This window comes from Schistocerca nitens, chromosome 3 (genome assembly GCF_023898315.1).
Source record: "Schistocerca nitens isolate TAMUIC-IGC-003100 chromosome 3, iqSchNite1.1, whole genome shotgun sequence".
NCBI lineage: Eukaryota > Metazoa > Arthropoda > Insecta > Orthoptera > Acrididae > Schistocerca > Schistocerca nitens.
In genome coordinates, this window is record NC_064616.1 from 67,525,021 (window position 1) to 67,552,639 (window position 27,619).

At 37.8% G+C, this 27,619-nt stretch overlaps 1 protein-coding gene across 1 annotated transcript in view; it reads left to right on the plus strand.

Annotated features, from left to right (window-relative positions):
• LOC126248026 (muscle calcium channel subunit alpha-1) overlaps positions 1–20,620 on the plus strand; it is a 922,345-nt gene extending 901,725 nt beyond the window's left edge. The window contains exons 39-42 of the mRNA XM_049948623.1: positions 5,883–6,002; positions 6,169–6,209; positions 7,103–7,233; positions 18,572–20,620. Coding sequence (XP_049804580.1) covers positions 5,883–6,002; positions 6,169–6,209; positions 7,103–7,233; positions 18,572–18,787 — 508 coding nt within the window. The 3' untranslated portion in view covers positions 18,788–20,620. The remainder of the gene's footprint in view (positions 1–5,882; positions 6,003–6,168; positions 6,210–7,102; positions 7,234–18,571) is intronic.
• The last annotated feature ends 6,999 nt before the right edge of the window (positions 20,621–27,619 follow it).

The following is a 27,619-nucleotide window of genomic DNA, read 5'->3' on the forward strand; positions in this document are numbered from 1 at the left end:
CTGTACAAGATAGACAGTCAACAGTTGTGACATTGCTAGTTTGGTAAGCCCATCCACAAGGTCATACCACATCAGATGCTATAAATTGGTTTTTGATTGTCCTGAGGCCAAAAACCTCATAACAAGCAAAATGAAATCAATTGTCCTGTGACCAAAAACTGCACAAAAAGAAAAATGACATCAGTTTGTTACTGCCGTGAGACTGGCACGAGACGTATATTTTTCTGCAACAAGTTAAAAATCAAGAAACAGCATGTTGCGCAATAGATCAGTGTGTTTCGGGGGTCACATTCAGAATGTGTGTGCCATCAATTCAGCTACACTCATAACTGGTACAGTGAACACAGTATCTTTCAGATAACCCCACAGCCAGAAGTTACACAGATTAAGATCAGGTGATATGAATGACCAGGCTGTAAGGAAACTATGGCTGATGATACTAGCATTTCCAGAATCCCTCTGTAGCAACCACTTCACTGGCTGTGCAGTGTGCATGGGGGTGCCATTTTGCTGAAAAATGATACTACCACACATCCACACTATTGAAGGGTTGGAATGACCTTGGTGCACAAGATTCTCATAGCATTTACCATTAACAGTACAAGTAACAGGATCCACAGGACTCATCACCTCAAAAAAAAAAAAAAAAAAAAAAAAGGGGGGGGGGGGCAGAGGGTGGCGACCCTACAATAAATTATGCTGTCATCTTTGCAGAATGATGTGGTACTAGTTGATGTGTGTGTGGGTTTCCTGTTGCCAACATTCTACAATTTTGCATATTGACATCTCATTGGAGATGAAAATGAGCTTTATCTGTTCCACTTCCATATGGGCGAGAAATTTTTGACTGAACATTTGTCTTTCTCGCAGGTCAGCAGGAAGCAGCTCCTAAACACAGGTGGTTTTGTGTGGATAGCAATGCAAGATGTTTTGTAGGATTTTATGCACCATCCTTCTAAACATGTTTGACATTTGGGCAATTCCCAATGCACTGTATGTTTGCACACACTATTTGAACCCTTCTCTAACACTGTGACTACATCTTTGACAGACATGAGATCAACTACTTTCCTCCCTCTGCCACACTGAACTTCAATAGAACATATCTCTATGAATTTTGTAATCATTTTCTCGAGCCCCTTTAGCAGACATCGGACAAATGCCTTTTTTCACACCCTTCCATGCCTAAAACGTCTGTAGGGCTACTGGTGCACAGTCAGTATTCCATCTCCTTAGCAGAGACAGTCATGTTGGGTGTCTCAGAAGCAAACTGAGAAACAGACATGTTCTGTGCATCTGTTGGTGTGCATATACTAAAGCTATTGGTCAATTTTTTTCCCCATGACATTTCCCCCCTTGTTCAAATCTGATATTCTTCTGAGCTGTGGTTCTCTTTCTACAGCATTTTGAAACTGGAACTTTAATCACGGACATCCTGTACTTTGAGAGTTGATAGTACTTATAGTAGTTGAATCTTTGAAAGCCACAGTTCCTCAGAGGTATGACTATAGTGAAGTACCATATTATCTCCATGTCAGTCTCTCAGTCTTTTCTTCTTCTTCTTCTTCTTCTTCTTCTTCTTCTTCTTCCCCCCTCCCCCCCTCCCCATATTGGCATGCTTTCAGTTTTTACTCGGCAATGGCATTTCACCATTGTTGTAGTACTGTAAGACATTTTTCATCTATAACACTATCTTGATAAATGTAAAAAGTGCATCTACAGGTACTGCTAAGATACTGTAGTTCCTCAGTGCACAGAATCTTAGGCACTACTTGTGATCATGTGATCAAAAACACTCCATCCAACAGTAATATAAATGGCTGATGTGAACCATATATCAATTGGGGTGGAGAGAGGAAAGGGGGGGGGGGGGGTTAATCATAGCTCACTGTGGCATGTGTTGGTAGCTTAAATGTATCGGACCTATTTATCTATTCATCCATAGAAAATAAGCACTGAATGGATATCTCGTGAATGTGTACTGTTTTTAAATATACACAACAATGAAATTTCAGTTGGCATAATGTACAGGAATGTTATTTTGACATCTTTACAACTTACAACATTATATTTAGCCAACAGTGGTAGACAGTTTCCTGAATTCACTATCATAAGGTGACAGATAGTGGGATGCTTATAAATTTTTAAGTATTTTTCCTTAAAAAGGATAATGCCTGTTGTAATCTCTTCTGCCAGCTATCTACTGCAGTGATATTTTGCACTTTTGTTTAGCAATGCTATCTTATAACTTTTAGTTTTGCCCTTTGGTCCCGTGCTTTGTCCCCAGTCTTAAAAAGTTCAACTACATTCAGCTAGATAGGAAAGGAATATAATTTGGTTACTGTCAAACAGATACCTCCCATTTATTTATTTATAGTTCACTTACAAATGATTTAAAAACTTTATGCTTCATATAGTCTGAAAACATGTATGACGGGCTCAGTCCTGTCAATATGTGTAGTATGATGGCCATGCAGTTCTTACTAATTATAACTGATGCTTGAACACACAACTTTTGTTGTTACATTAAATACGGCTATCATTAGATGTCTTCACATTTACAAAGTTTCCATTATGTTTAGAACTAAGGGAAAGAAACTCTGGAAAGAATTGAAAGCTTAAAAGAAAAAATGTTCATAGTTCTTATGTACTTGTTTGGCTCATATGCAGTAAACTGGGGAGGATGGACATGTGAACATCTGTTTAATTCTTTTATCTTCTTCTTTTCCTTGTGCTTTTGTTCAATATGAGCACAAGGTTGGCATGGTTATTAATAGAGTTGGTATGGTTAATTTAAGGGGTGGTCAGACTCCTTTCATGTCACCAAACTGTTACCCTCTACTGCAGGGCCGGCCAGAAATTCTGCACGCGTGCAGTGCTCCTGCACATGTGCAACTTCTGGGTCACAGCGTGCATGCTGCAGCCGTCAGCATTCATGTAGTGCATGTTTCTACGCACAGATGTCGCTTCTCTGTTACACAAAGTGCGTTATCAACACCTTGTATGTATATCACAACCTGGGCTGTATCTGTAAGATCTGTTGCTTCATCAAGCGCAACAGAGAAACAACAAAGTATTTAGCCTTATTTATTAGCTGCCTGTGCAGATCGCCAGCCATAGCACTGATACGTCTTGTCACTGTTTGTTTGGATAGATTGATTTCTTGAAACCTGCTAACGTTCGTGGGACACCCAAGTTCTGCAGCATCAATCAGACACCCTTTCACAAACTCCCCTTCGGAAAAGGGTTTCCCAGATTGTGCAATTCTTAATGCGATTTTAAAAATTGCTCGCAGTGAAGATTTAGTGTGGTTGTCATTCTGGAAAATTGAAAACAGTACATTGTACAGCGTACAGTAAAACAGACATAAATGTAACACAAGAAACTAAGCGTTCAAGAAGTATCAGTTAGTTCAAGAAGTATCAGTTACTTTGACGTACAGTAAAATCGAGTTGATGTGTCTCATCCATTTTCTGAAGGTCATTTAATTTTGCTTGCCGTTCTTCACTGTTGAGTACACTACCATCGTCTTTGTGATATGTATTGTAATGTCTTTCAATTGGAAACTTACGCTGGATGCCTATTATTTGGTGGCACAGCAAACGCTGTGAGTTTTCACCAATGGCTACAAAAAAGAATTGCAGTTCCCAGCCATTTTTAAACGACTGAGAACATAGATCTCCCGTCCTTTGCTTTTTCACAGTACTTGCCATTTCTCAGTACTTCTCTGTTAAGGTTACCAGGGGTAAACAAGACTGGATATGTTGCTCTCTTGCTTGAACCACAGGGAAGTGGAGCCGCTGCCGTTCATTTAGGACTCATGTCTAATAACAGATGTCGCTGTTGCTCGCTGTCGCACATGTGCAGCACTTCCGCACGTCTGCACACTGTGCAGCATTTGGCCGGCCCTGCTCTACTGTCTGCATGTAGTGTTATTCATGTGAAAGTGAGCAAAACTTTTCTAAATGTTTGCAAATCATGCAATTGAAGTGGATCTTGAGCACCTAATGGGATGTGGGGAAACTGCCTAAAAACCACATCCAGGCCTCCCGGCACACCGACCTCCATTGGTAACCTGCTGGGTTGGGTTCAGTCTGGGGCCAGTACACTCCTCCCTCCCCTACCACAAGTGGAGCTTTAACACGCATAGCTATCCATTTTAGAATTCAAAATAATAACTAGACAGGCAGACGGCTAGACGAATTCAGCTTTTTAAATTGTCTTTGATGCACAAGCATCTCCAACCATTTTTAACAAAAATTTTTATCAGCAATGGTATGTTCCTGTGCTAGAATTACACATTCTATCTCTATAGTCACACATTTTGATTCTGTGTCCCCAGTACAAGCTTGTGAAGACATGACATAAAACCACTGCATTTTGATGCATGATAAATTTTTGAAACTTAGATATTGCAGGATACGAAGATTGTAATCATGTAATACTTGTCACCTAGAGAAAATAATTGCAAGTGCTAAGTCACTCATGTGTCATATATATACTGAATCAAGTTTCATTCAGTTGTAATCTTACTCTAATAATAAACAGCAGTACCAGCATTTCAATTGTTATCTTCTCAGTCTGACAGATTGTATTATTTTCACAGTATGTACATGTTACATGGTACAGAATTTCTTAAAAAATATGTCAATCACCACAACAGCCCCTTCATAATTAGTAATTATACTTTGCATTTTACATATGAGTCTGCTTCCAAGAATGCCTTGCCTTTTCTTCCTAAAAATAAAAAAAAAAAAAATACTGCATCTCACTGTGATATGCCACACTTTTGTCACATTGCACTGTTCCAGACTAAAACACATGGCTTTCATTTCATCCAGAAATGATGTTATCCATACTCAAAATTTTTTGCAAGGTTAGCGTTATTGTTCGATCACTTACTCAGTCATTACAACATCAGTATTGCATATCACCATTATCTCTTTCTAGTTACTACCCATGTAACTACCACTGGTGCAAAACCTTTCCAATTGTTCAGCATTACCACCAACACCATTCCCATGAACATCATTAATATTACAACCAATATACTTGCACTTGCTGCCTTTTCTCACATTCTTAGCCATTTTCTATTGAGCTTATGTGTTTTTCCTCACTTCATATCATATTTCAACTAATTCTGTGTTCAAAAGCTACAACATTTTTCCTCCTCTCATGTGTTTTCATTTATCCCAAATTAAGGCAAGCTGTTATTCATGACTGATAAACGTTCTGTGTCTCTGTTCACACTGCATTGTTGCCTTCAGTGCAGAAGGACTCGGGTGCAATTCCTAGCACCACAACAGATTTTTTCTGAGGTAGGGTGGTCTGGTGCAGAGTCTACTCAGACCTTGTGAGACCAAATAAGGATCTGCTTGAATAAAGAAGCAGCAGCTTCATCAGGATTCATCTACTGGCGATAACAACTTGAGGGATCTGTGATATGCTGATCACATGTGCCATAATCATCGATCTCTCCTCGTACCGCCATACAGGCAGCAGGCCACAGGTTGTAACAGGCCTAAGGTCTACTCCATGAGTGGTGTTTATGTTTACACTTATTATATAGCTCTGCATGTAGACTGTGTACCAGTAAGAATAAAAATAAATTAATTTAAAACAAATGTAAACTTTTTTAAACTTTATACAAGTGGTTGTTCTTCACTTGCTGCTTTAGAATCATGTATATGACAATCAGCATTATTACAGTGATCATTATTGTACCAACTTGTTATGATATCTACAAATAGTGTTAAGAAAAATCATATATTAATCTATATTGTCATAAACAATACATAATTAAAGCTCTTCTCTGTTGCTTGAAAAAAGCTCATCCTTTACAAACACAACTTTAAGACATGTTTTGCTTTCTTGCTGTTCAGTTCAACAGGAACACAAGATGCAGTTGTACCAAAGGGTGAAGAGTCAATTCCTCTACATTCTTTGACTGTGTCAAATGGTGATCCAACAGACCAATCTTATAGCCCGTATCGGGTCATTGGGTAAGTTCAGCAGCACCTTGTTTCAAAACATGTTTTGTTTCATTACATAATAGTTGTAAAAATCAACATCAGATGTATTAAATTAGAATTTTATTTTGCTTCCTTAATCTTTTTTTAAGTAAACAAATGAGTTTGACATTTGTAAATTATATTTGTAAAATTTCAGCAAACCTGGCTATGGCCAGTTTATACAACCCAACAGCTATGGTAAGCAGATTCCTATTTATCTTTTCAGCTGCAGCTGTAACACCACCACAGTGTGTGAGCATGTATCTGCATGAAAAAGCAGCAGAGAGAGAGGGAAGAGGAGGAGATATTCTGGATGATAAAAAGGGACACACACACACACACACACACACACACACACACAGAGAGAGAGAGAGAGAGAGAGAGAGAGAGAGAGAGAGAGATTTGGGGGTGGGGGGGGATTGATAATGGTTTTTTACCAGCTGCCTTCTGACTGTTAACAAATGGAATTCCAGTTACTTAACTTAACTACTAACACATATCCTGATCCCTTGCAGCTTACGCGATGAATACAGCACTGAGATCACTCCCCCAACGCCACCTCCCCGGCGTGTTCGTCTGGGATGCATGGGACGGGACACATCATCCAGCTTTTCACGCATTGCAAGTGGTCTTAAACTGGCTCAAGCACAGGCTATGGCAGTAGCTGTAGCAGGCTTCATGCCTAACACAGTGATGTTTGCTGTAAACCATGGAAGGCACTCTCCTCCCACACATAGAGCATCTTTCCATGGCCGAGGTTAGCCCCAATGAACAACTTCCTTTTTGTTCCTGTGACATCTTTAATTTTCATTTTAGAATAAGCTTAATGAACAGTTCATGAACGTTATTAATATATAAAATTTTCTTTTGATATTTGCATGACTAAATAACTACTTCACCGTTCAGTAGATACTGCAAATATTTAATATGTGTGGGCACACTTTCGTGCATGCTGTTTTCAGTTTGTGACGCATGATAAGTTAACATGGCAATGTTATGATGTGGTAACATTATTCATCTTGTATGTTTTCAGTGAAGATTTCATTGTCAGTAAACACTTTTCTGTTTAGTAATTCTGTTCTTTTCTATAGTGTCAAGGGTGGGAGATTCAAATGGGAGTCTTGGTACAGAAAGACTGTCGCATTCCCTTCCTGGTAGTCCAGCTGATCGCAGGCCAAACTTTCCTGAAGTTGTTGGGTCAGCTGAGAGTCTTGTTGGCAGGGTAAGTTAAAGCTTCATAACATTGGTGTCAGTCACAACCTTTTTGATAACCATACAGTTTGAAACACAATACAGAGTTCTTTCTGTGAATGCCTGTACTTTATTTAAATGTAACCTATTTAATACTAGTACCACAGCTGTTAAACCACAAATTAACTTCATAGTTTGTAGCAAGTTTTGTGGCTAAAAAATGACATTAAAAATATTTCTTATTATCACCTTGAGCTACTGGTAAAATACCATATTTACACACGCAGTTTTAATTGCCCAATCATCAGGTTCATAAAAGTATTCACAGCACTAAGTTAAGTGAAACATAAAATTGTTTTCGTCAGGTGATAAAACCGTGAATTATTCACTGGATATAAATTGCATCATCAGACATTGATCATCCATTCAGTAACCTCTGCGTAGCAGGAATCTTTTCAGAACATTAATTCAGATTATAGTTTTAATGTGAATGAGTACACTACCAAACACACTTTTTATACATTGGTGGTGTAATTTATATTATGATATGACAACAGTGTATAACTGAAGCATGTGCACAAATAATGCTGTATGGCACATTCTGCAGTTTTTAGGACATCAACAAAAACTGTTAATTCCAGAGAATTATTGCAAAATAATAATGTAATGGCAGACTGTATTGTTTGTCCATACAGACTGTTGAAAGTAGTTGGCTGTGTTTTTAAAAATTGTGCTAAGCATAGTTTTCTTTTTTAAAAAAATAAGTAAGTATTAAAATGATAAAACATTGTACAACAATGGATATACAGCATTATTCCAGATCACTCTGTATTCTGCTGTAATGATAAGGTTGTTTAGAATCCAAAAGTTGCAAGAAAGAAAATTATAACAAGATACAATATAATATTTGTTGTGAACTGATTACTTTCATCTTAAAAAGGAAACAGAACATGAATTTTTATTAAGTTGAGACACAAATCTCGCACATTAACCTCAGATGTCCCACTGCAGGTTTTTGTAAAAATGCCTGTATTTTGCCTCCCTATATTTCATGTCCAATAGATCCCTTTTTTTCTCCATATGAAGTTTCAGCACCCCATTGTTAAGCAACTGAAAACCAGAAAGCAACAGAAAATTTTTTTAATTGATGTTTGCAACCATGTTTTAGAATACAGTGTCTTTCCCATGGGCGAAGCACATTACAACTACGACACACGCTTATGCTTTAAGGATTGAAACTACACAGCTTCAGTCAGAGTTTATCAGTAATTTTCAAAGCAGATGGCTTTTTCAAAACCAACTCAGTAGGTCCTATGTCCTTGAAGACTTCATCATCATATCCTGAATTGTCAGTTCTGAAGGATCAACGAAGACCTCAGCAATGACATGCTTCCATTCTGATTGAGCCATACCTTTTGACACTTTCTTGATCATTGTGAAGTCCTTGTCACAAGTTAGGAAACTGTGACCTGAACATAAAACCTTCTGATGTATTTCTGCAAAGTTATTGACTCGGACCAGATAGAAATAAAACACTAAAACTCTCCAGTTATTGTTCTGTCTGACACAGTGGTCAGAGCGTAAAATCAGTTTGCATTTCATACCTTCTTCAAGCATATTGTAATTGTTTGTCACAAATTTAAGCAGACGGGAAACTATTTTAGCTGAATCTCTCCTTGTAGTGGAGCCAGCCCACTAATGTAGTGTTTCTAGTACCAACATCATGAACCATGAAATTATATGATGGCAGTTGTCTCTGGTAGAATACTATGGAATGTGTCAGTGAAAGACAAAGTACAACCTGTTGTAGGTCTACTCACATAACATGGGTATTGTTGTTCCTTTTAGCCATTTTCATATCATTTTTTAGAACTGGTCTCCTTTTGCATGATGCAACTGACTAACAAGTTCAAGGTTGTGCAGTTCTGTTTTGTCTGAAGCTTCAAACATTTTGTTGAACAACAGATTGCACTGTCTGCAAGTATCTAACTCTCGTGTTCTGAAATGCAAATTAAATTCTGTCTGAAACACACTGTGATAGGATGACCTGCTTGTTGATTTACCAGGTAACTTTTGGGTAAACAGTCAATACATTCTGCAGAGGTTGATGTTGAGGTGCAGATATTCTTTTGAGGATTTATTCCAGCAGTAATGGCTCATCAACTTTGGGAAACTCAAAATGTGTTCATGACTTGGAGTTGTGTCATCACTTGATGTGGCATGTAACTTATTGAAATATTTTCCTTGGCTGTCTGTAGAAATGGTCATTCCATCTTTTATGTTGAAGGTTTATGTTGATGAGTCTATATTCATCATTGGCTGATGCAGAATATGTTGAGCAATGTTTTTTAACACACTTCTTTTGATCAGACTTTGCATTTAAAAGTAGCTTATTTCCGCAGAATGTATTGACTGTTTCCTGGTAAGTCAATAAGCAGGTCATCCTAGCACAGTGTGTTTCAGACAGACTTTAATTTGCATTTCAGAACACAAGGGTTAGATATTTGCAGACAGTGCAATCTGTCGTACCTTTCTTTTGTCTGGCTGGCACACCTATTTCCATGTGTTCTATCAAGTAAATGGACTGCTTATCTTACATCAGTCCTTGATGTTCTTCATATACAGCTTACTAAATTTCCAGTTTTGTGTCTTTTCATCCATCTTTTGAGCACACTTCTGCATTGCATACATGATCCTGAAGCATGCAAACAATCAATATTACTACCCAATATTCAACTGGATTATCATACACTCCTGGAAATTGAAATAAGAACACCGTGAATTCATTGTCCCAGGAAGGGGAAACTTTATTGACACATTCCTGGGGTCAGATACATCACATGATCACACTGACAGAACCACAGGCACATAGACACAGGCAACAGAGCATGCACAATGTCAGCACTAGTACAGTGTATATCCACCTTTCGCAGCAATGCAGGCTGCTATTCTCCCATGGAGACGATCGTAGAGATGCTGGATGTAATCCTGTGGAACGGCTTGCCATGCCATTTCCACCTGGTGCCTCAGTTGGACCAGCGTTCGTGCTGGACGTGCAGACCGCGTGAGACGGCGCTTCATCCAGTCCCAAACATGCTCAATGGGGGACAGATTCGGAGATCTTGCTGGCCAGGGTAGTTGACTTACACCTTCTAGAGCACGTTGGGTGGCACGGGATACATGCGGATGTGCATTGTCCTGTTGGAACAGCAAGTTCCCTTGCCGGTCTAGGAATGGTAGAACGATGGGTTCGATGACGGTTTGGATGTACCGTGCTCTATTCAGTGTCCCCTCGACGATCACCAGTGGTGTACGGCCAGTGTAGGAGATCGCTCCCCACACCATGATGCCGGGTGTTGGCCCTGTGTGCCTCGGTCGTATGCAGTCCTGATTGTGGCGCTCACCTGCACGGCGCCAAACACGCATACGACCATCATTGGCACCAAGGCAGAAGCGACTCTCATCGCTGAAGACGACACGTCTCCATTCGTCCCTCCATTCACGCCTGTCGCGACACCACTGGAGGCGGGCTGCACGATGTTGGGGCGTGAGCGGAAGACGGCCTAACGGTGTGTGGGACCGTATCCCAGCTTCATGGAGACGGTTGCGAATGGTCCTCGCCGATACCCCAGGAGCAACAGTGTCCCTAATTTGCTGGGAAGTGGCGGTGCGGTCCCCTACGGCACTGCGTAGGATCCTACGGTCTTGGCGTGCATCCGTGCGTCGCTGCGGTCCGGTCCCAGGTCGACGGGCACGTGCACCTTCCGCCGACCACTGGCGACAACATCGATGTACTGTGGAGACCTCACGCCCCACGTGTTGAGCAATTCGGCGATACGTCCACCCGGCCTCCCGCATGCCCACTATACGCCCTCGCTCAAAGTCCATCAACTGCACATACGGTTCACGTCCACGCTGTCGCGGCATGCTACCAGTGTTAAAGACTGCGATGGAGCTCCATATGCTACGGCAAACTGGCTGACACTGACGGCGGCGGTGCACAAATGCTGCGCAGCTAGCGCCATTCGACGGCCAACACCGCGGTTCCTGGTGTGTCTGCTGTGCCGTGCGTGTGATCATTGCTTGTACAGCCCTCTCGCAGTGTCCGGAGCAAGTATGGTGGGTCTGACACACCGGTGTCAATGTGTTCTTTTTTCCATTTCCAGGAGTGTATTTCACAGTTCCAGATTTATTCTTCCTGGACCCATGCTGAGCATCGGAGACAATTTATTGATTGGCGACTCCATGGAGTGCTGTGTGCACATTGACCATATAAGTTAAATTAAAAGGAGGGTCAGTGTTGCTCGTAATATTGATGTTTTATTGATAGCAGAATCAATTTTCGATCACATAGTGATCATCTTCGGTGCTGTACACATTAAACTCAGACACTGGTATCAAGTTATCAATAACCAAAACTGAAAAGTGATTACAACAACTCTTGTGATCGCTTCTCAGTTTTGGTTGTTGATAACTTGATACCAGTGTCTGAGATTAATGTGTACAGCACCGAAGATGATCACTATGTGATTGAAAATCGATTATGCTATCAATAAAACATCAATATTATGACCAACACTGACCTTCCTTTTAATGTTAATTTTAAGAGACAATTTAGTTCCTTGCCAGAGGTCTTTTTAAATTTTCTTCACCTTCAGACAGTTGGAAATGTAACACTCATCAGAGATAAATTTAAATTTTCGATAGCTATTTTATTTATGCAGTTCTTTGTGATAAAATTAGACATGCCATAAATTCCACTTGATGATTTTGTTTTTTAGACTCTTTGTATTTAATATGATTTTATCCCCATTGGTTTCACAAAAGAGTTTGGAGATTAAGAAACATTTTATTTTACTTTCTATATTGTGTGCTTGTTGATGCCTTATAGAAATTCTTTACAATATTCTTACAATAATTATTGAATATATCTGGAATATCTCATGGCTTATTCCGTATGTAGCTATTTTGAATCAGAGTTGTGTTATGTTCAAGAGTCAGTTGATTTGTTACATTTCTTATAACCATCTTGCCTTTGCTTTGTTTATGGATGTTACCACATAATAGCCATCATCCACTCATTTGTGTTACAACTTTCTTGTGGGTTTGACTCTTCTGTGATGAGGTAGAATGGTTATTTTCTCCAAATTATTATTTTTATTTAAATAATATAACTGCTCAAAACTATTATATTCTGTTCAATTTTTTTTTATGAATATGGCAATGCCTTCATGTTGTTTGTGACTTTATCTTCAAAATGAGTTTCTAATACACACACCAAAAAATGTTTTGCATCACCTTGGTTCCAAGAGTTCTAGAGCCTGTACAGAAAATTGGAATAGAGATCAACATAAACATCAATTCCACCCTTTTTATTGCTCATGAAAACCACACATTACATGTTGTACCACCATGCAGTGAGACCTTCAGAGGTGGTGGTCCAGATTGCTGTACACACTGGTACCTCTAATACCCAGTAGCACATCCTCTTGCATTGATGCATGCCTGTATTTGTCATGGCATACTATCCACAAGTTCATCAAGGCACTGTTGGTCCAGATTGTCCCACTCCTCAACGGTAATTTGGCATAGCTTCCTCAGAGTGGTTGGTGGGTCACATTGTCCATCAACAGCCCTTTTCAATCTATCCCAGGCAAATTCAGTAGGGTTCATATCTGGAGAACATGCTGACCACTCTAGTCAAGTGATGTCATTATCCTGAAGGAAGTCATTCACAAGATGTGAACAATCGGGTTGTGAAGTGTCATCAATGAAGACAAATGCCTCGCCAATATGCTGCTGATATTGTTGCACTATCGGTCAGAGGATGGCATTCACATATCGCACAGCCATTACACGCCTTTCATGACCAATAGCGGCATATGCTGGCCCCACATAATGCCACACCAAAACAGCAGGGAACCTCCAGCTTGCTGCACTCACTGGACAATGTGTCTAAGGCACTCAGCCTGACCGGGTTTCCTCCAAACACGTCTCCGACAGTTGTCTGGTTGAAGGCATATGCGACACTCATTAGTGAAGTGAACATGATTAGAATCCTGAGCAGTCCATTTGGCATGTTGTTGGGCCCATCTGTATCATGCTGCATGGTGTCGTGGTTGCAAAAATGGACCTCACCATGGACGTTGGGAGTGAAGTTGTGCATCATGCAGCCTATTGCACACAGTTTGAGTCGTAATGTGATGTCCTATGGCTGCATGAAAATCATTATTCAACACGGTGGTGTTGCTATCAGAGTTCCTCCAAGCCATAATCAATAGGTAACAGTCATCCACTGCAGTAGTAGCCCTTGGGTGGCCTGAGCGAGGCATGTCATCGACAGTTCCTGTTTCTCTGTATCTCCTCCATGTCCGAACAACATCACTTTGGTTCTCCCCGAGATGCCTGGACACTTCCCTTGTTGGGAGCCCTTACTAGCACAAAGTAACAATGTGGATGTGATCGAACCACTGTATTGATTGTCTAGGTATGGTTGAAGTACAGACAACATGAGCCGTGTACCTTCTTCCCGGTGGAATGACTGGAACTGTTTGGCTATCTGACCCCTTCCGTCTAATAGGCGCTGCTCATGCATGGTTGTTTACATCTTTGGGCAGGTTTAGTGACATCTCTGAACAGTAAAAGGGACTGTGTCTGTGATAAAATATCCACAGTCAACATCTGTCTTCAAGAGTTCTGGGAACCGGGGTGATGCAAAACTTTGTTTGATGTGTCTACAAAGCCAGTTATGCTAATGGAGCAAATTTGGTTTGATATCAGCCATTGTTCTATAACACAGAGAGCATGTCTATAACTCTAGTCAGCTGTAAATAGCAATTTAATATATACAATAGTGATTGACTATTGGTGAGTGATGTGTAAAATATTCGAGTCACTGGGGAAAAATTTCGTCCAAAATCTCTGCAATATTTTATCATTATGAGTGTGGCTGGTATTAAATCAGCTATATTTTTCTGTACAGAAACACAAAAATTCCACTGTGCCCTTGTGTGATGTTGAATATACCCTTTTTAATTATTTTTGGTACTCTTTGGTGAATTGCTATATTGTTACAGTAGCATAACAATTAAATGCAATCAGTGTTCATTTTGATCTGACAAAAATTTGAAATGGGATTTATTCATCTCTTAATATAGAGTTATAGTATTATTTATTTCCTTATACACAGGGAATGTCAAGTTTATAATTAGGCCTAAACATAAGTACTTCTGAAAAAAGTGCTCAGCTTGTAAAGATTTTAATGTTGTTTCACCAGGTAATAGTGTGATACAACTACCAAAACAACATTTATACATTTTATATCAACATATAAATACACAAATTTAATATTCAAAGTTTTAACATTGCTCTCTGTAAATGCCCTTGATAAAAGAATAACAGTTCTCCATTACACGACTGTAGAGCAATCAAGCTCAATGTTAAAAACACATTCCTATCTCTGCTCAGTACACTGCAACATCTGCGAATTGTTTTTAATGGTGCATGGGAACTCATATTTTTTCGCTGCAGCAATCCTTTCTTTCTTTGATTTTCTTTTCCTACAATACTGTTTTGATGCTAGTTAAATGGCATCTGGGAATTATGTGATAAAAATAAATAAAACCCTCAAACACACATTGCAAACATTATGTTATTGAATGTAATTTTTTAGTTATCCATTTCTGCCTTTTGAATAAAAATTTTGTTTTGATTTAGGTGTAAAAATTTTCAGTTACTTCATCTGTCTCCTGATCATTGCAAATTATTTTTGTGTCACTCATTTCTAATGATACAGCTCTGAATTGCATCATCTGGGACTTCATGATGATGATTTTTTCCCATTTAGTTTTAACCAGGATGTGAGCTTTTCTAAATTAATTTTGTGCTGTCCAGAATTTTTTTTCTGGAGCATAGATATCAGTTGGAATTAAGGAATCATCTAAAAATAACCAAGACCGAACATCATTATTTAATGGTACATTTTCTCCATGGAACAGAACAGATGCAGACACAAATGTTGTGAAAGTCTTCAAAAAATTCTTTCCTAGTCAGAGAAATAATTGTTTTCATTTGATTATGGTATGCTGATAATTTTTACTTTTGGACTGCATAATTACAACTGAATGAAACACAATTTTTGTGACATACATGTTTCACCTTTATTCTGTGGAAAGCATCTTTAAAAAAATTGTCAACATACTGTAATAGTACATACAACTGAGAATAACATGACTACAAAAGTTGAAGATGTTTTCATTTGATATTACAATTTCTCTATAATTGCTTTCTGTCAAATATGAGTTGACCCCCTTAGTGTACTTTCCTTATCCAGACATCTGTAGTTTGTAAAGAAGTAGAAGTGATTATCTGAATATAAAGCTTTTGTCAGATAACAGACCATTTTTGTGACTTCTTACTTTTATCTAATGGTCAGGTCCTCTCTCCTGTAAATTTGTGTCTGGCATTTACAGAGCTTACTTCCATTTTGGAAAGAAATAGTTATAAACAGAATGTACTATTTTTGCTTCAATTTTCCTATTCTTATATTCCAGTTCCTCAGGCTACTTGATATTAATTTAGATAACAACCAATATAAGAACACCAAATGGTGATATTATAGGCCTAAAAATTTCATGAAATATAGACAGGATTGGGTCATCATGTTCTCCCAATTAATGTTACATGCATAGATGAACTGTGGGGACCTGAGTCCTGCATTGAAGCAATCTTATTCCCAGTTAGAGCTTCAGAATTTTGAGTTTGTGAGAAAACAAGAATGCCAAGCAAATTGATATAATGTCTTTTGCTATGGTGCTCAGTGAAGGAAAAGGTCCCAAATAAGCAACTGAAATTTTTGGTATTTCTAGCATAAGACTGCTGTTTGTGTTTTGATATTTTTTTAAATTTTATTATCCCCATGCCCCCCTCTCTGTACTAGAAGTGCTTCTTCAGCTTGGGGATGTTCCTTCTGATATGTTTCTGGTTTCCTTTTTTTATCATCAATTGATCTAAAGATTTTCTTCTGGGTATAAATTCATCAAATTTCGTTTTCAATGAACCTTTTATCCCTATTACTATTATCACTGTCAGTATACTATTAACACCAAATCAGGGCCAGTTTAAGACCAAAGTAAGACAAACGGCCAGTTGGAGCACCAAGCTGAAAGAGATGCCAGAGAATCCCAAGTGTGAAATATGTATACATCATAAACCAGAAATAGTAGCAAAAATTGAGATGAGTGAAAGTATTCAGTAGTAGAAGCAGAAATGTTGTAGTTGACATGGGTCCACAAATGAGCTGTTTGCAAGATAATTACAAATGTGTAGTTATGAGCAGTCTCTGATTTCAATATCAGATATTGACTTTGTTGATATAAATGTAATTGAAATGTAAACTTCTCAGTTAGATCCTCATCTAATTAAATTTTGTCACTCATTGGTCCGAGTGAAAGAAGTTTTTCAAAACTGAAGTTGACAAAACAATGGAAACTCCAGGTTGGAATATCAACAATATAAGGGAAAAGATGATTACTACTCACTGTAGAGATGGCACATTGAGTTGCAGATAGGCACAGTGAAAAGACTGTTACACATTTAGCTTGAAGAAAGCTTTGGTCGATAGCTAAAGTGTCATCATTATGGTGGGTAGCAATCTATCAACTTCAACAATACAGGGAAAAGTATAAAGATATAATTCCCTCAAGAATAATTGTGCAGAATGTTAACTTTTAGCCATTGAAAATGATACTATGAAGCCAATCAATTCATATTCTGTTCCAAAAGCTTTTTTGAGCTGGAAGGCTAGAAAATTTCCAATACAATGTTTTTACACAAGGGAAATACTACACCATGTACACTGAATAACTGTAGAAATTATACATGACTTTATTAATAGAACATTTCTCTTTCATGTCACACAAATGTGTATTATCTTCTTCAGTTGCATACCTAAAAACTTTGATCATGTTTATCAGTTTTCAACTACTTTCATTTATAATTTTATACAATTTAACTACTTATTAGTGAGTCCTCTTCACATATAATGTACAGTTTATGCAGTTAAACAGTGTCTTATGTTTAACACATCAGTATAAATTTAAATGATATTTTTTGTATTTTTGCCTACATTTTATGATGGAAAGGGAAATAATTTGTAAAAAGATAATTATCAAACAAAATGAATAACAGAAATTTTATATTCGCATTCAATCTATTCAGGTTAATAGTTAATTCATTGTTATCAAAGCTAGAAAAATACAATAGGTCTAGTTCTTTCTGCTTTCATCAAAAGAAAAGATTTCAAAGATCTCAGACATTATCAGTGCAGGTTTAAGACCCAAGAAACACAAACTGCCATTGGGGTGCTAAGCTGAGAGGGGTGCCAGAGGTGCCACAACTGTTAGATTTCTATACAGGATGTGTCACAGTTAGCAATGGTCATGTGGGACGCCAAATGTGCCAAAGCTGAAGCTTTCTATTCACTATGTATCAATTAGTAGCAGCTGATTGGGACATCAAGCTGGGAGGAACACCCAAGCTCATGATCTGTATAAAGGTGATACCACAATTAGCAAAAGCTGATATGTATGAAAGCAAAAGAGGGAAAAGATCTGGAAGGGGGTTGTGCCGGTGAGGGAGGGGAGGGGGGCAAATGAGAAGTGTGTGGAAAAATGTTGTTGACCCAGCCCCAGATCTTACCTTTAATGTAAATGAATGGCTTCTTCTTTCAATATTTAGCACTAGCATAAAATTTTGAAATGTATATCTTTTTCTAAGGAATGTATATGTATTGCTTATTCTAATTTAAAACATTTCCAAGATCACTAATTTAGTTTTATTTTCATGTGTTTCACAAAGAGCCAGAGGAAAGGCAACTAATGTCTTAGGATGGGGGTAGGCACCAAATGCCTGAGGGACAATGGGCACCAAATACTATGTTGCTTGTGTGGAAAAATGTTCTTGAACTGACCCTGGGTCAAATCTTTGACAGTATCCATTCCTATAACTACTGGTTACCATATGCTTCAGTTAGTTGTTTTATTATTCCATGTGTCATGTTCATGATATCTTGCTTTGAAGTGGACCATTTCATCTGCTCTACAAAAATAATATATTTCTTTTGTGAATACGTATCTGCAGATCAACCACTTAAGTGATTCCTGTTCATATTTTAATTGCACTTGGCCATTGTTTATGTCTTTGTGCTTATTTACACATGAAACAAGGTACATTTGTCATGAACTGAAGAGGATGAGTGATACTGCTCTACACTTGCAGTTTTAATTCTCTTCTATTTTGTTAAATAATTTAATGTATGAAAATTAGAAGATGCAGTATTTGATGTGATCCTTATTTGTGATTTGTAATAGGTGCTGGTTGAGCAAGGACTTGGAAAGTACTGTGATCCTGACTTTGTGCGTTACACATCACGAGAAATGCAAGAAGCACTCAATATGACGCAAGAAGAAATGGATCGTGCAGCTCATAGGCTGCTGTTACAAGAGCATCAAGGGAGACCCCTTTCATTCCAGAACTCCACTGTTCCTGGAGAACTTGTACAAGGAAGTGCCAATCCTCATTTATAGCAGTGGGCCCCTACTCTTTTCAGCCAAAAAGTATTGGCTTGTCTTATAAAGTGCCTCATTTACTTTTCCTGAAAATGGAAAGATAAATCAACCTTGACACAAAGTGTCATTTCCTCCTTATGTGAACTGCCCAAATTCAACAATAGTTGATTGTTTTTCCTGATATACATATACAAGAGGAATGACATAGAGAAACATGACTCATTCACCTGGTATGGCCTTTATGTTGTGTTAATTGAAAATTTGTCATGAAATGTGTGTGATACATATCCAGTGACAGTGCTTTTTAAGTCAAATATGTATCCTGGCAGGACCAGGAAGCTGTAAAACACTTGTGGTGAGCATAGTCACATATTTTTATTATTCCAGTGAAGGAATTGTTTTTGGATAATGCATGAAGAAACTGGGTCAGCTTTATTTGCAGCATAATTACCTGCACTATGTGAGCCTCAAGAAATTAATTTTTCGGTATATGTTTGAAACATTTTTTCTTCTCATTTGTCAAAACTAGAGCTTATATTTAAAACTGACTTGGGTGATACATTTCAAGGCAAAGCTAATTTTGTTTACTGAATAAGGGAGAAAGTACCATATTATAGTAAACTTTGAGCACATTTCCAATATTAATTCTTTCAACAATTACTGGAGAGCTATTTTATTTTTTGTTCTTTTCCATTATGACAATCTTCATTCACATATGCTGATAAAGTCAGGTCTGGAACATATTGGTTTTGTGTGTTCAGGGAATTTACAAATTCCTCCATTAGGTATTATCCCCATTTTTCAGCCCCTTTCCTTTGCCTTTACAGTTATACCAGAAAGATATAGTAAATATTTTTCCATTCAAGATTGGTGCACAAAATTTTTACAAACTGAACAAAAATTGTGTAAGATTAGTCAGTCAGTTTTTTTACAAGGAATTTATCTTACTTTTTCATGATAAGTTTGGACTATTACTTGAATACTAATTTTGTTCTGAGGAAGGGTTTTTTCTGACAACATTGCTAATATGAATACATGCAAAGAAAAAGGAGTTGTAATAACTAATTAATAATAACTTTTTAATTATTTCTCTTTCGGATAAAGTATGAAGGGCTTTACTGTTATTCAGTTAGTCTTTTACCTTTTTTGTAAATAATTTGCCCCTTTAGAAGAAGAGAGACACAAAATTACACTTACATAAGTTATTCATTTTGTAGAGTACTGAGCAAATAATTCCTGTTGCAAAATTTCATTTAACTTTTTCATTATCATTGTATTTTGTGTTTAAAATATTTGTTTTTACCAATTTCATTTGTCACTGTAATCATCCTTTGGTTATTACAGCCCCATTCATCATGATTACTCCTGTTCATTCATTAAGAAAACATTACAGCTCCTTGCAGAATCCTAAGATAAACGGAGTACTTTTCTTCTCCTATTTCCATGTGTTTCTTCATGAATGCCAGTTAAAAGATAAAATGTTACAGAATTGTTACTTTTATGCAATGCGAATTTTGTATGACTGTAAGAAATTGTACATGATACTGGATGTCCATTTGTAATGTTATAAGCCTTCTACAGTGAATGTAAGGAAGCCAGTACATTTCCTGATCTCCAAAGCCATTGCTGTTCTTTTCCATATATTTGTGTGTGTGTGTGTGTGTGTGTGTGTGTGTGTGTGTGTGTGTGTGTGTGTTTAAAAATAAAAATTGTACATTTTGTATACCTGAGAAGTTTAAAGGCATTGTACTGAGAAGTTTTTAATCCCACACAAATGTGTGCCTTGTCAAACCATAAGTAAAACTATTTTTTAATGTTAAAACATTTATGTATAAAGAATATTAAAACTATTCAGACAAAAAATTGTTTTGTCCATTTATCCTCACTTTAAAAGTTTCAGTCCCCATTTTATTTTTTGGCCAAAAACTTTTGAAGCTAGTAAGCTCTACTTGCAACATTATTTATGTGCACAGTAACAAAAATTTATAAAAACAATCTGTAAGTGATATACATTTAACATCTGAATTTTTTTTATTTTAAAATTACACTTGTATCACTAATAACTATGTTATAACATCAATAGCGCTGGCCAGTGTGGCCGAGCGGTTCTAGGCGCTTCAGTCTGGAACTGCGCGACCGCTACGGTCGCAGGTTTGAATCCTGCCTTGGGCATGGATGTGTGTGATGTCCTTAGAACTACTTATACCTAACTAACCTAAGTTCTAGGGGACTGATGACCTCAGCAGTTGAGTCCCATAGTGCTCAGAGGCATTTGAACATCAATAGCATTCATCTCAATAACATCAATTATGGATGTGTCTTACAGCCTAGCCACAGTGGTTACACCAGTTCCCATCAGATCACCGAAGTTAAGAGCTGTCGGGCTGTGTTAGCACTTGGACGGGTCTGCTGAGCACTGTTGGCACGTAGGGTGCACTCAGCCATTGTGGGCAAACTGAGGAGCTACTTGATTGAGAAGAAGTGGCTCCAGTCTCGTAAACTGACATACGGCTGGGAGAGCGGTGTGCTGACTACATGCCCCTCCATATCTGCAGCCAGTGATGCCTGTGGGCTGAGGATAACGCAGCGGCCGGTCAGTACTGTCAGGCCTTCCAAGTCCTGGTCAGACAAAGATGGATGTGTCATAAAATATCTAAAGCAGAAACAAAATTATTCTGCTAAACTGTAGTACAATGTAGGAAATGCTTTGTCATTTGGATCATGCATGAAGAGCTCTGCTGTTATTTAGTCAGAAGTTCCATTAGACTGTTTGCAGTCAAAGTCATTGTATATAAGGATTCACAACACCACAAAACTGTAACAAGGTGTGGAAAGACCTACAGAGAATCTATATTTTGGGTAAGGGCTGGCAGGTGACCCTAATCATAAACAAATGGATTTTTCTTCCTGTTGTGTACAATAAATTAAATTATCTTTCACTTATACAATCGGTGGTTAAACACTGAAAACAGAAATAAGCACAATATATAGAGGTATGGGCATTTGGCTCACTCTCAAGTGGAACTATCATAAGAAAATGTAATTCACTCATGAAACAGGTTGCTTACAAAACCACAGTTTGATTTTTGACTCCGTTCATCAGTCTGAGACCTTTATTTGGTAGGATTAATAGGGGAGACAAGGAAGACCCAATAAAGAGGAGAATGCTTTATCACGAGATTGTTTAGTAGGTACAGGGGCATTATAGAACTGTTCATCGAACTCCAGTGGAAGATTCTATGGACACATCATAAGTCTTGCAACAGTGTACTGCAAAAATCCAGATACTCTACAGTCAAAGAGGAAAAGGTAACTTATTACTTCTCCCACATGTATCTCACAAAATACCATGATGTTAAAACCCCACATGAGCTTGAGTTCATCTGATTTTAACAACGGTCATACTTCGAAGGAAGATTAGGGTCAACCGCAAGATAATTAGAGATGGAACTGAAGCCCAGAACGGCGAAGAAAAACAGTCGTGCCCTTTCAAAGAAGTAATCCCAGCATTCACCTCACATTATTTAAGGAAATCGTGGACCACTAAAATATGAATAAAAAGTTCTCAGGTTTCCAACTGCATCAAGTACTATAAATTGCACAAGCTTTTGGCCGTGTACTCCTTGGGCATTGTTAACTGATATGACTGCAAGTAGGCTGCTGGTACATCCCTCATATACACTAGCTGTTGGCTGTGATGTCACTGGTGCCTGTGGCATTGCCATATACGAGCATATGTTGAGTCGGCGTTCGATGAACCTATTTTAACCACGTGACTGGCCTGCAGCTCCGTGCAACGTGGGATCCGTCAATGTCTCTATTTACGGTGTTACTGGTGATTTTTATTTTAATGGCTTCTTTAGTTACACAATCCCAGAAGCCATTTTTGCAATCCATGATGGATGCATTGTTAAATTTTATCCAGTGTCCATTTTCTAATGCATGCTCCTTCCTGCATTGTTCCACAGTACGTGCTGTTTGTCTGACATTAGACTGGGCACAGTCGCAAGGTATCTTATAGACCCCAGGTGTTCTGAGACCTGATGCATCTTTAACTGGTCTCAGTAATTGATGGATTTACATCAGAGGCCTGAAGATTGATTGTGTCGAGCAAGATAAACCACCAGCTGAAATGACACAAGATCCAGAACCACAGAAAGGTAAGAAAGCAAGTTTCTTTTTCTGCTCTTTGTCAGTGGTCTTGTTGTGAGTCTTGCATGAAATCACTTCATTTATTTGATGGACATTATAGCCATTGTTCCTGAAAACCGTGCATAAGTGGCTCAGCTCATGGGGCAGGTTATCAGCATTTGATATGATTCTTGCGTGATGCACCAATGTTTGTAACACAGTATGCTTCTGTGCTGGGTGATGATGGCTGATGGCATGCAAGTGCAGGTTGATGTGGGTGGGTTTTCTATAGACACAGTGGCCAAGGTAAGAGATGGTGGCCTGCAGCTCAGCATGACATGGGATCTAGCGATCCGGTGGTGGAAGCGGGTGCATCAAAAGCTGAGTCGACATATGCCTGTATAAGGTGATGCCCAGGCACCAGTAATGTCACAGCTGGCATCTAGTGTATATAAGGGGATGTACCAGAAGCCCACTGGTAGTCATATCACTTGACAATGGCCAAGGAGTATTTGGCTGAAAGCTCTTGCAATTTTAATTAATTGTTATCATTGGAAACCCAAGAGATTTTTATTCAATGCTACTGCCACGAGACTCTGCATTCTTATACCTAAATATGGATGGCTGGATGAAAATTTGAACTGAATAAGAGTCCAATGTCTTGTTACTGTTATTCATCTCTTGCACCAGTCATAAATGGGACAATAGAGGAGGAAAATGATTGTTGTAAAAAAGTACCTTCCACCACACACTGAAAAGAGGCTGAGGAGCATAGATCCATATGTAGATATTAGATCGTCATCTACTTCTCTCTCCATTTGCGTGTATCATTCCATGAGAAGTAGTAAACTGCAACAATTATCTTTTTAATTTTATCCATATTTTCCAGCTGTGAACATGCTATACTCTATACACAGGAAGTTACAAAAAAAATTGTGACTTATGTAATTTAATAAAACTAAATAAAAATTACTCCATACATTTCAGGGCCTGTGGGTCCATCTTCAGGTACAAATCATTTAACACATAATTAACATTTGCTCTTGAATGAGGTGAAATGCATTTCTATTATGAGACAGTTAGATGCTAGATTTTGTATTTTGCAAATCGAGTGAGAAAAATATTTGAGAAACAGTGGAAAAACAGTTGAAAACTTTCTGAATGAACAAGGAAGAACATTTTAACCTTCTTTGAGTCAGCATACAGTGGTTTATTCATTCTGCTGTCATAAATCATGTCACTCAAGGCGCACACTTGTTAAGAATAAGAATAAAAATCTTTATTTGCCGTTCAGTATTTTCTTATACAGTGGGCTTCGTCAATAAGTTCAATTACAGTATAAAGATGGTTATATTCTCATAACAATGTATATATAAACCATATGAATGTTAGTGTAGTACAATAGCACACATTTGGAATTTTATATATTGTTAATTTTACAATAAAGAGGAAAACATTATACAGATTTATATTAAGCAGGGAGTATTCATGTTGATGGCACTATGTCATTATCATATACATGTTGATAACACTATGTCATTATCCTAAGCTATTGATACAAATTTAGGTCCTACTACAGGCAGAGGTACCTTTCTCTATGTTAAAACAGCAAATCTGCCATATTATAATCTTTAAATTCATCAACTGAGTAAAATGCTTTAAATTTAAGACAACATTGAGTCAATGGCTCAAAGGTACTTTTAGATACTGTTTGTACAATTTTAGGGAGTATATTAAACAGTTTGAGGCCTACATATTTATAACTAGTATGTATCTTAGACAGTCTAGAGTATGGCAGATCAATTGTGTGGTTTCGTCTTGTATTGTGGGTGTGGACAGATGACCTAAGGGGATATTGAGCTATGTTTTCTTTTACGTGTGCAGCAGTAAGTTTTGGCTGACATTACTCCTAAGCTTATAAAGTAGGAACATAGCATGTGCAAGTTTAGAGCAGACGTATGTGATATGTTTATCCCAGCTAAGTTTCTGGTCAATCATTGTTCCTAGAAGTTTAACGGACTTATTTTCTTTGTTTGATATCTTCAAATTAAAGAATATTTCCTCAGTTTTTGTTTCATTTATGAAGAGGGAGTTTGCACTAAACCAGTGAACCGATTTTTCAAATATTATATTATTTTTTTCTCGTACAGATTCAAGAGTATGTCCTGAATTAATTATAGTTGTATCGTCTGCATAGAGGACTGTTTTACAGGGTAAATACTGTGGCATATCATTAACATACACTACAAACAGGAAGGGCCCAACTATGGAGCCCTGTGGCACACCTCTTTTTATTGTTTGTGGGTTTGACTGCTCTCCATTTACACTAACAAATGGTACTCTGTTGCTTAAGTAGGATTCTAATAATTTTAGATATTATTGGGATTAATGAGATAGGGTGATAGTTACTTGGATTTGATTTGTCTCCTTTCTTAAATATGGGAATAGTTACTGCTATTTTCAAACAGTCAGGGAAAATCCCTTGCTGTAATATACGGTTAATGAGAGTGGTTAGAGGGGGCAGAAGATTATTTGATATCTTTTTTATGACAAAGTTTGACAGACCATAGGAGTCCTCTGCTCTGGAACTACTTAGTTTGCCTATTGCTTTGCTAACATCATTTTCAGTTACTGTTGCCCAGCAGAATTTATGGACTACATACTTATCTGAACCTAAGAGAGTTTTAGCATCAAGCATGGTGTTGAGGGGAGACACACTTTGTTAAACTCAAATCTTGTTGTAAACTGAAGTTAAGATATCTGGGGCTATGGGTATAGCTAGTTGAGTTGTTGGTCTATTTATTTCACTTTTAATTACTTCCCAGGCAGCTTTACAGCTGTTTCTGGATTTAAGAATATAGTTTTCATTCGCCCTACATTTTGCCAAACTTATTTGATCTCAAAAGGGTTAAAAATGTTAGTGGAAAAAACAGTGAAAACCTTACCAAACAAATATGGACTGTTTCTCACATATTTTCCACACTAACATCTAACATTTTCATATTTTGTGAATTTAATTTTATAACTTGCAAATGCATTTTGCCTCACTCAAAAGCAAATGTAAAAGATGTATTACACAATTTGCACATAAAATGCATCATATAATTTAATAAAACTGAATAAAAATGCTTTCAGCAACAATTTTTTCATAACTTCCTGTGTACAACAATTATCATTTTATCTTAAAACTAACATGAAATTATATAATATCTCTGTGCAACAAACAACACAAAAAAGGGCTCTACAAAATGAAACTACATTCATACAAGTAATTTCCAATTACCAGGTGGCAGCAGAAAAATATGTGAACAAAATTAATGAAATTGCAGCATTCACAAACGACATTTTAATGAAGTAGCAAAATAAAGGGAATTGGGCTACTTTATGCATATTTATTTTTCTCTTTCTTGCCATGCAAAGTAGACTCAGATAAAAGTTGACAAAAACAGCAGAATTTGGAACAGGAGTTTACTAACCAGACAGCAGTTGACATAGACACTTCTATTGCTGCAGCTTTCACACCAGATGGAGAGATTTTTTTCTTTGTAGATTTTTTTGTTGTAATGCTTTTTAATTAATCTTTTATGGTTCCACTGTTCATAGTCTTTATTTCCTAGCATCATACCAGTCTCAGGACTGAAGACCACAATAACAACAACAAAAACAACATCATTTCCAAATGCGTTTTTCAGATATTGTCTTTTCTATCTTTCTTCACAGTTTACTATTTTTGTATATGACGTGCTTTTCTTGTTATATACTTCTGGCTTATTGTCCTGACCCTCCAATCAGATGCAGCATTACTATCTACTTTTTTATTTTTATTTTGCTTACAGTCTCTCTCTCTCTCTCTCTCTCTCTCTCTCTCTCTCTCCTCCTCCTCCTCCTCCTCCTCCTCCTCCTCCTCCTCACTACTTCCATGTCCATCAAATTAGATTTTACTTTTAGTCTGCCTCCTAAATAGTGTTGTGAGTTATGGTGTATCCAATGTGGCATAGTGATAAGCATCACTGGCTTGTGTGCTGTGGGTTGCCAGTTCAAACCCGAAGACCTGCGATTATTTGTTATTTAATATTTATCATGTCTGGAAGATTCTTGATATTTATTATGTTTGAATATTTGGGAATATTCAATGTTTGTATAAACACCAGCAGTCTTGAATATTTGATGTTTGTGTAAGTAGCCGCACTTTCCATCCAGGAATTCCATTCTGTTCTGACTGTACACTGGTGTTCGTAATAAAATAGCTTTGAGTGCTAAGTGTTGTACTTCACTGACTACCCCACTTTCATTTTTGGGCTTGATTAAGGTTACAGCATGACTTTTTTGGTGGAGATGCCGAGTAGTCCAAAACACCTACATCACCATGGTTCCAACTAGGCAGCGTAAAAGCCATTGCATACATATAAGTAGTACCTCATTCCCATGGTTCATATATTTTGGAGACCAATGATGTGCAGCTGACTTACTGTTGATTCAGAATTCAGTCACTCAGCAGTGTTGTTCAGATATGCTAGTCAGGACCCAATGAAATGACTAAAACCAAATACAACTTGTAGGATGATAGGATGTGTTTGGCAAATGTGTACTTTTACTTCGTTGGCACAGCCAAGTAGTGGTTCGAGTATGATGAAGTAGTGGATGAACAACTGAAGAACAGGGCCCAACATCTGGGTGAGATGTCACAATCATATAACAGAATGCTTTGGTCCTATGCAC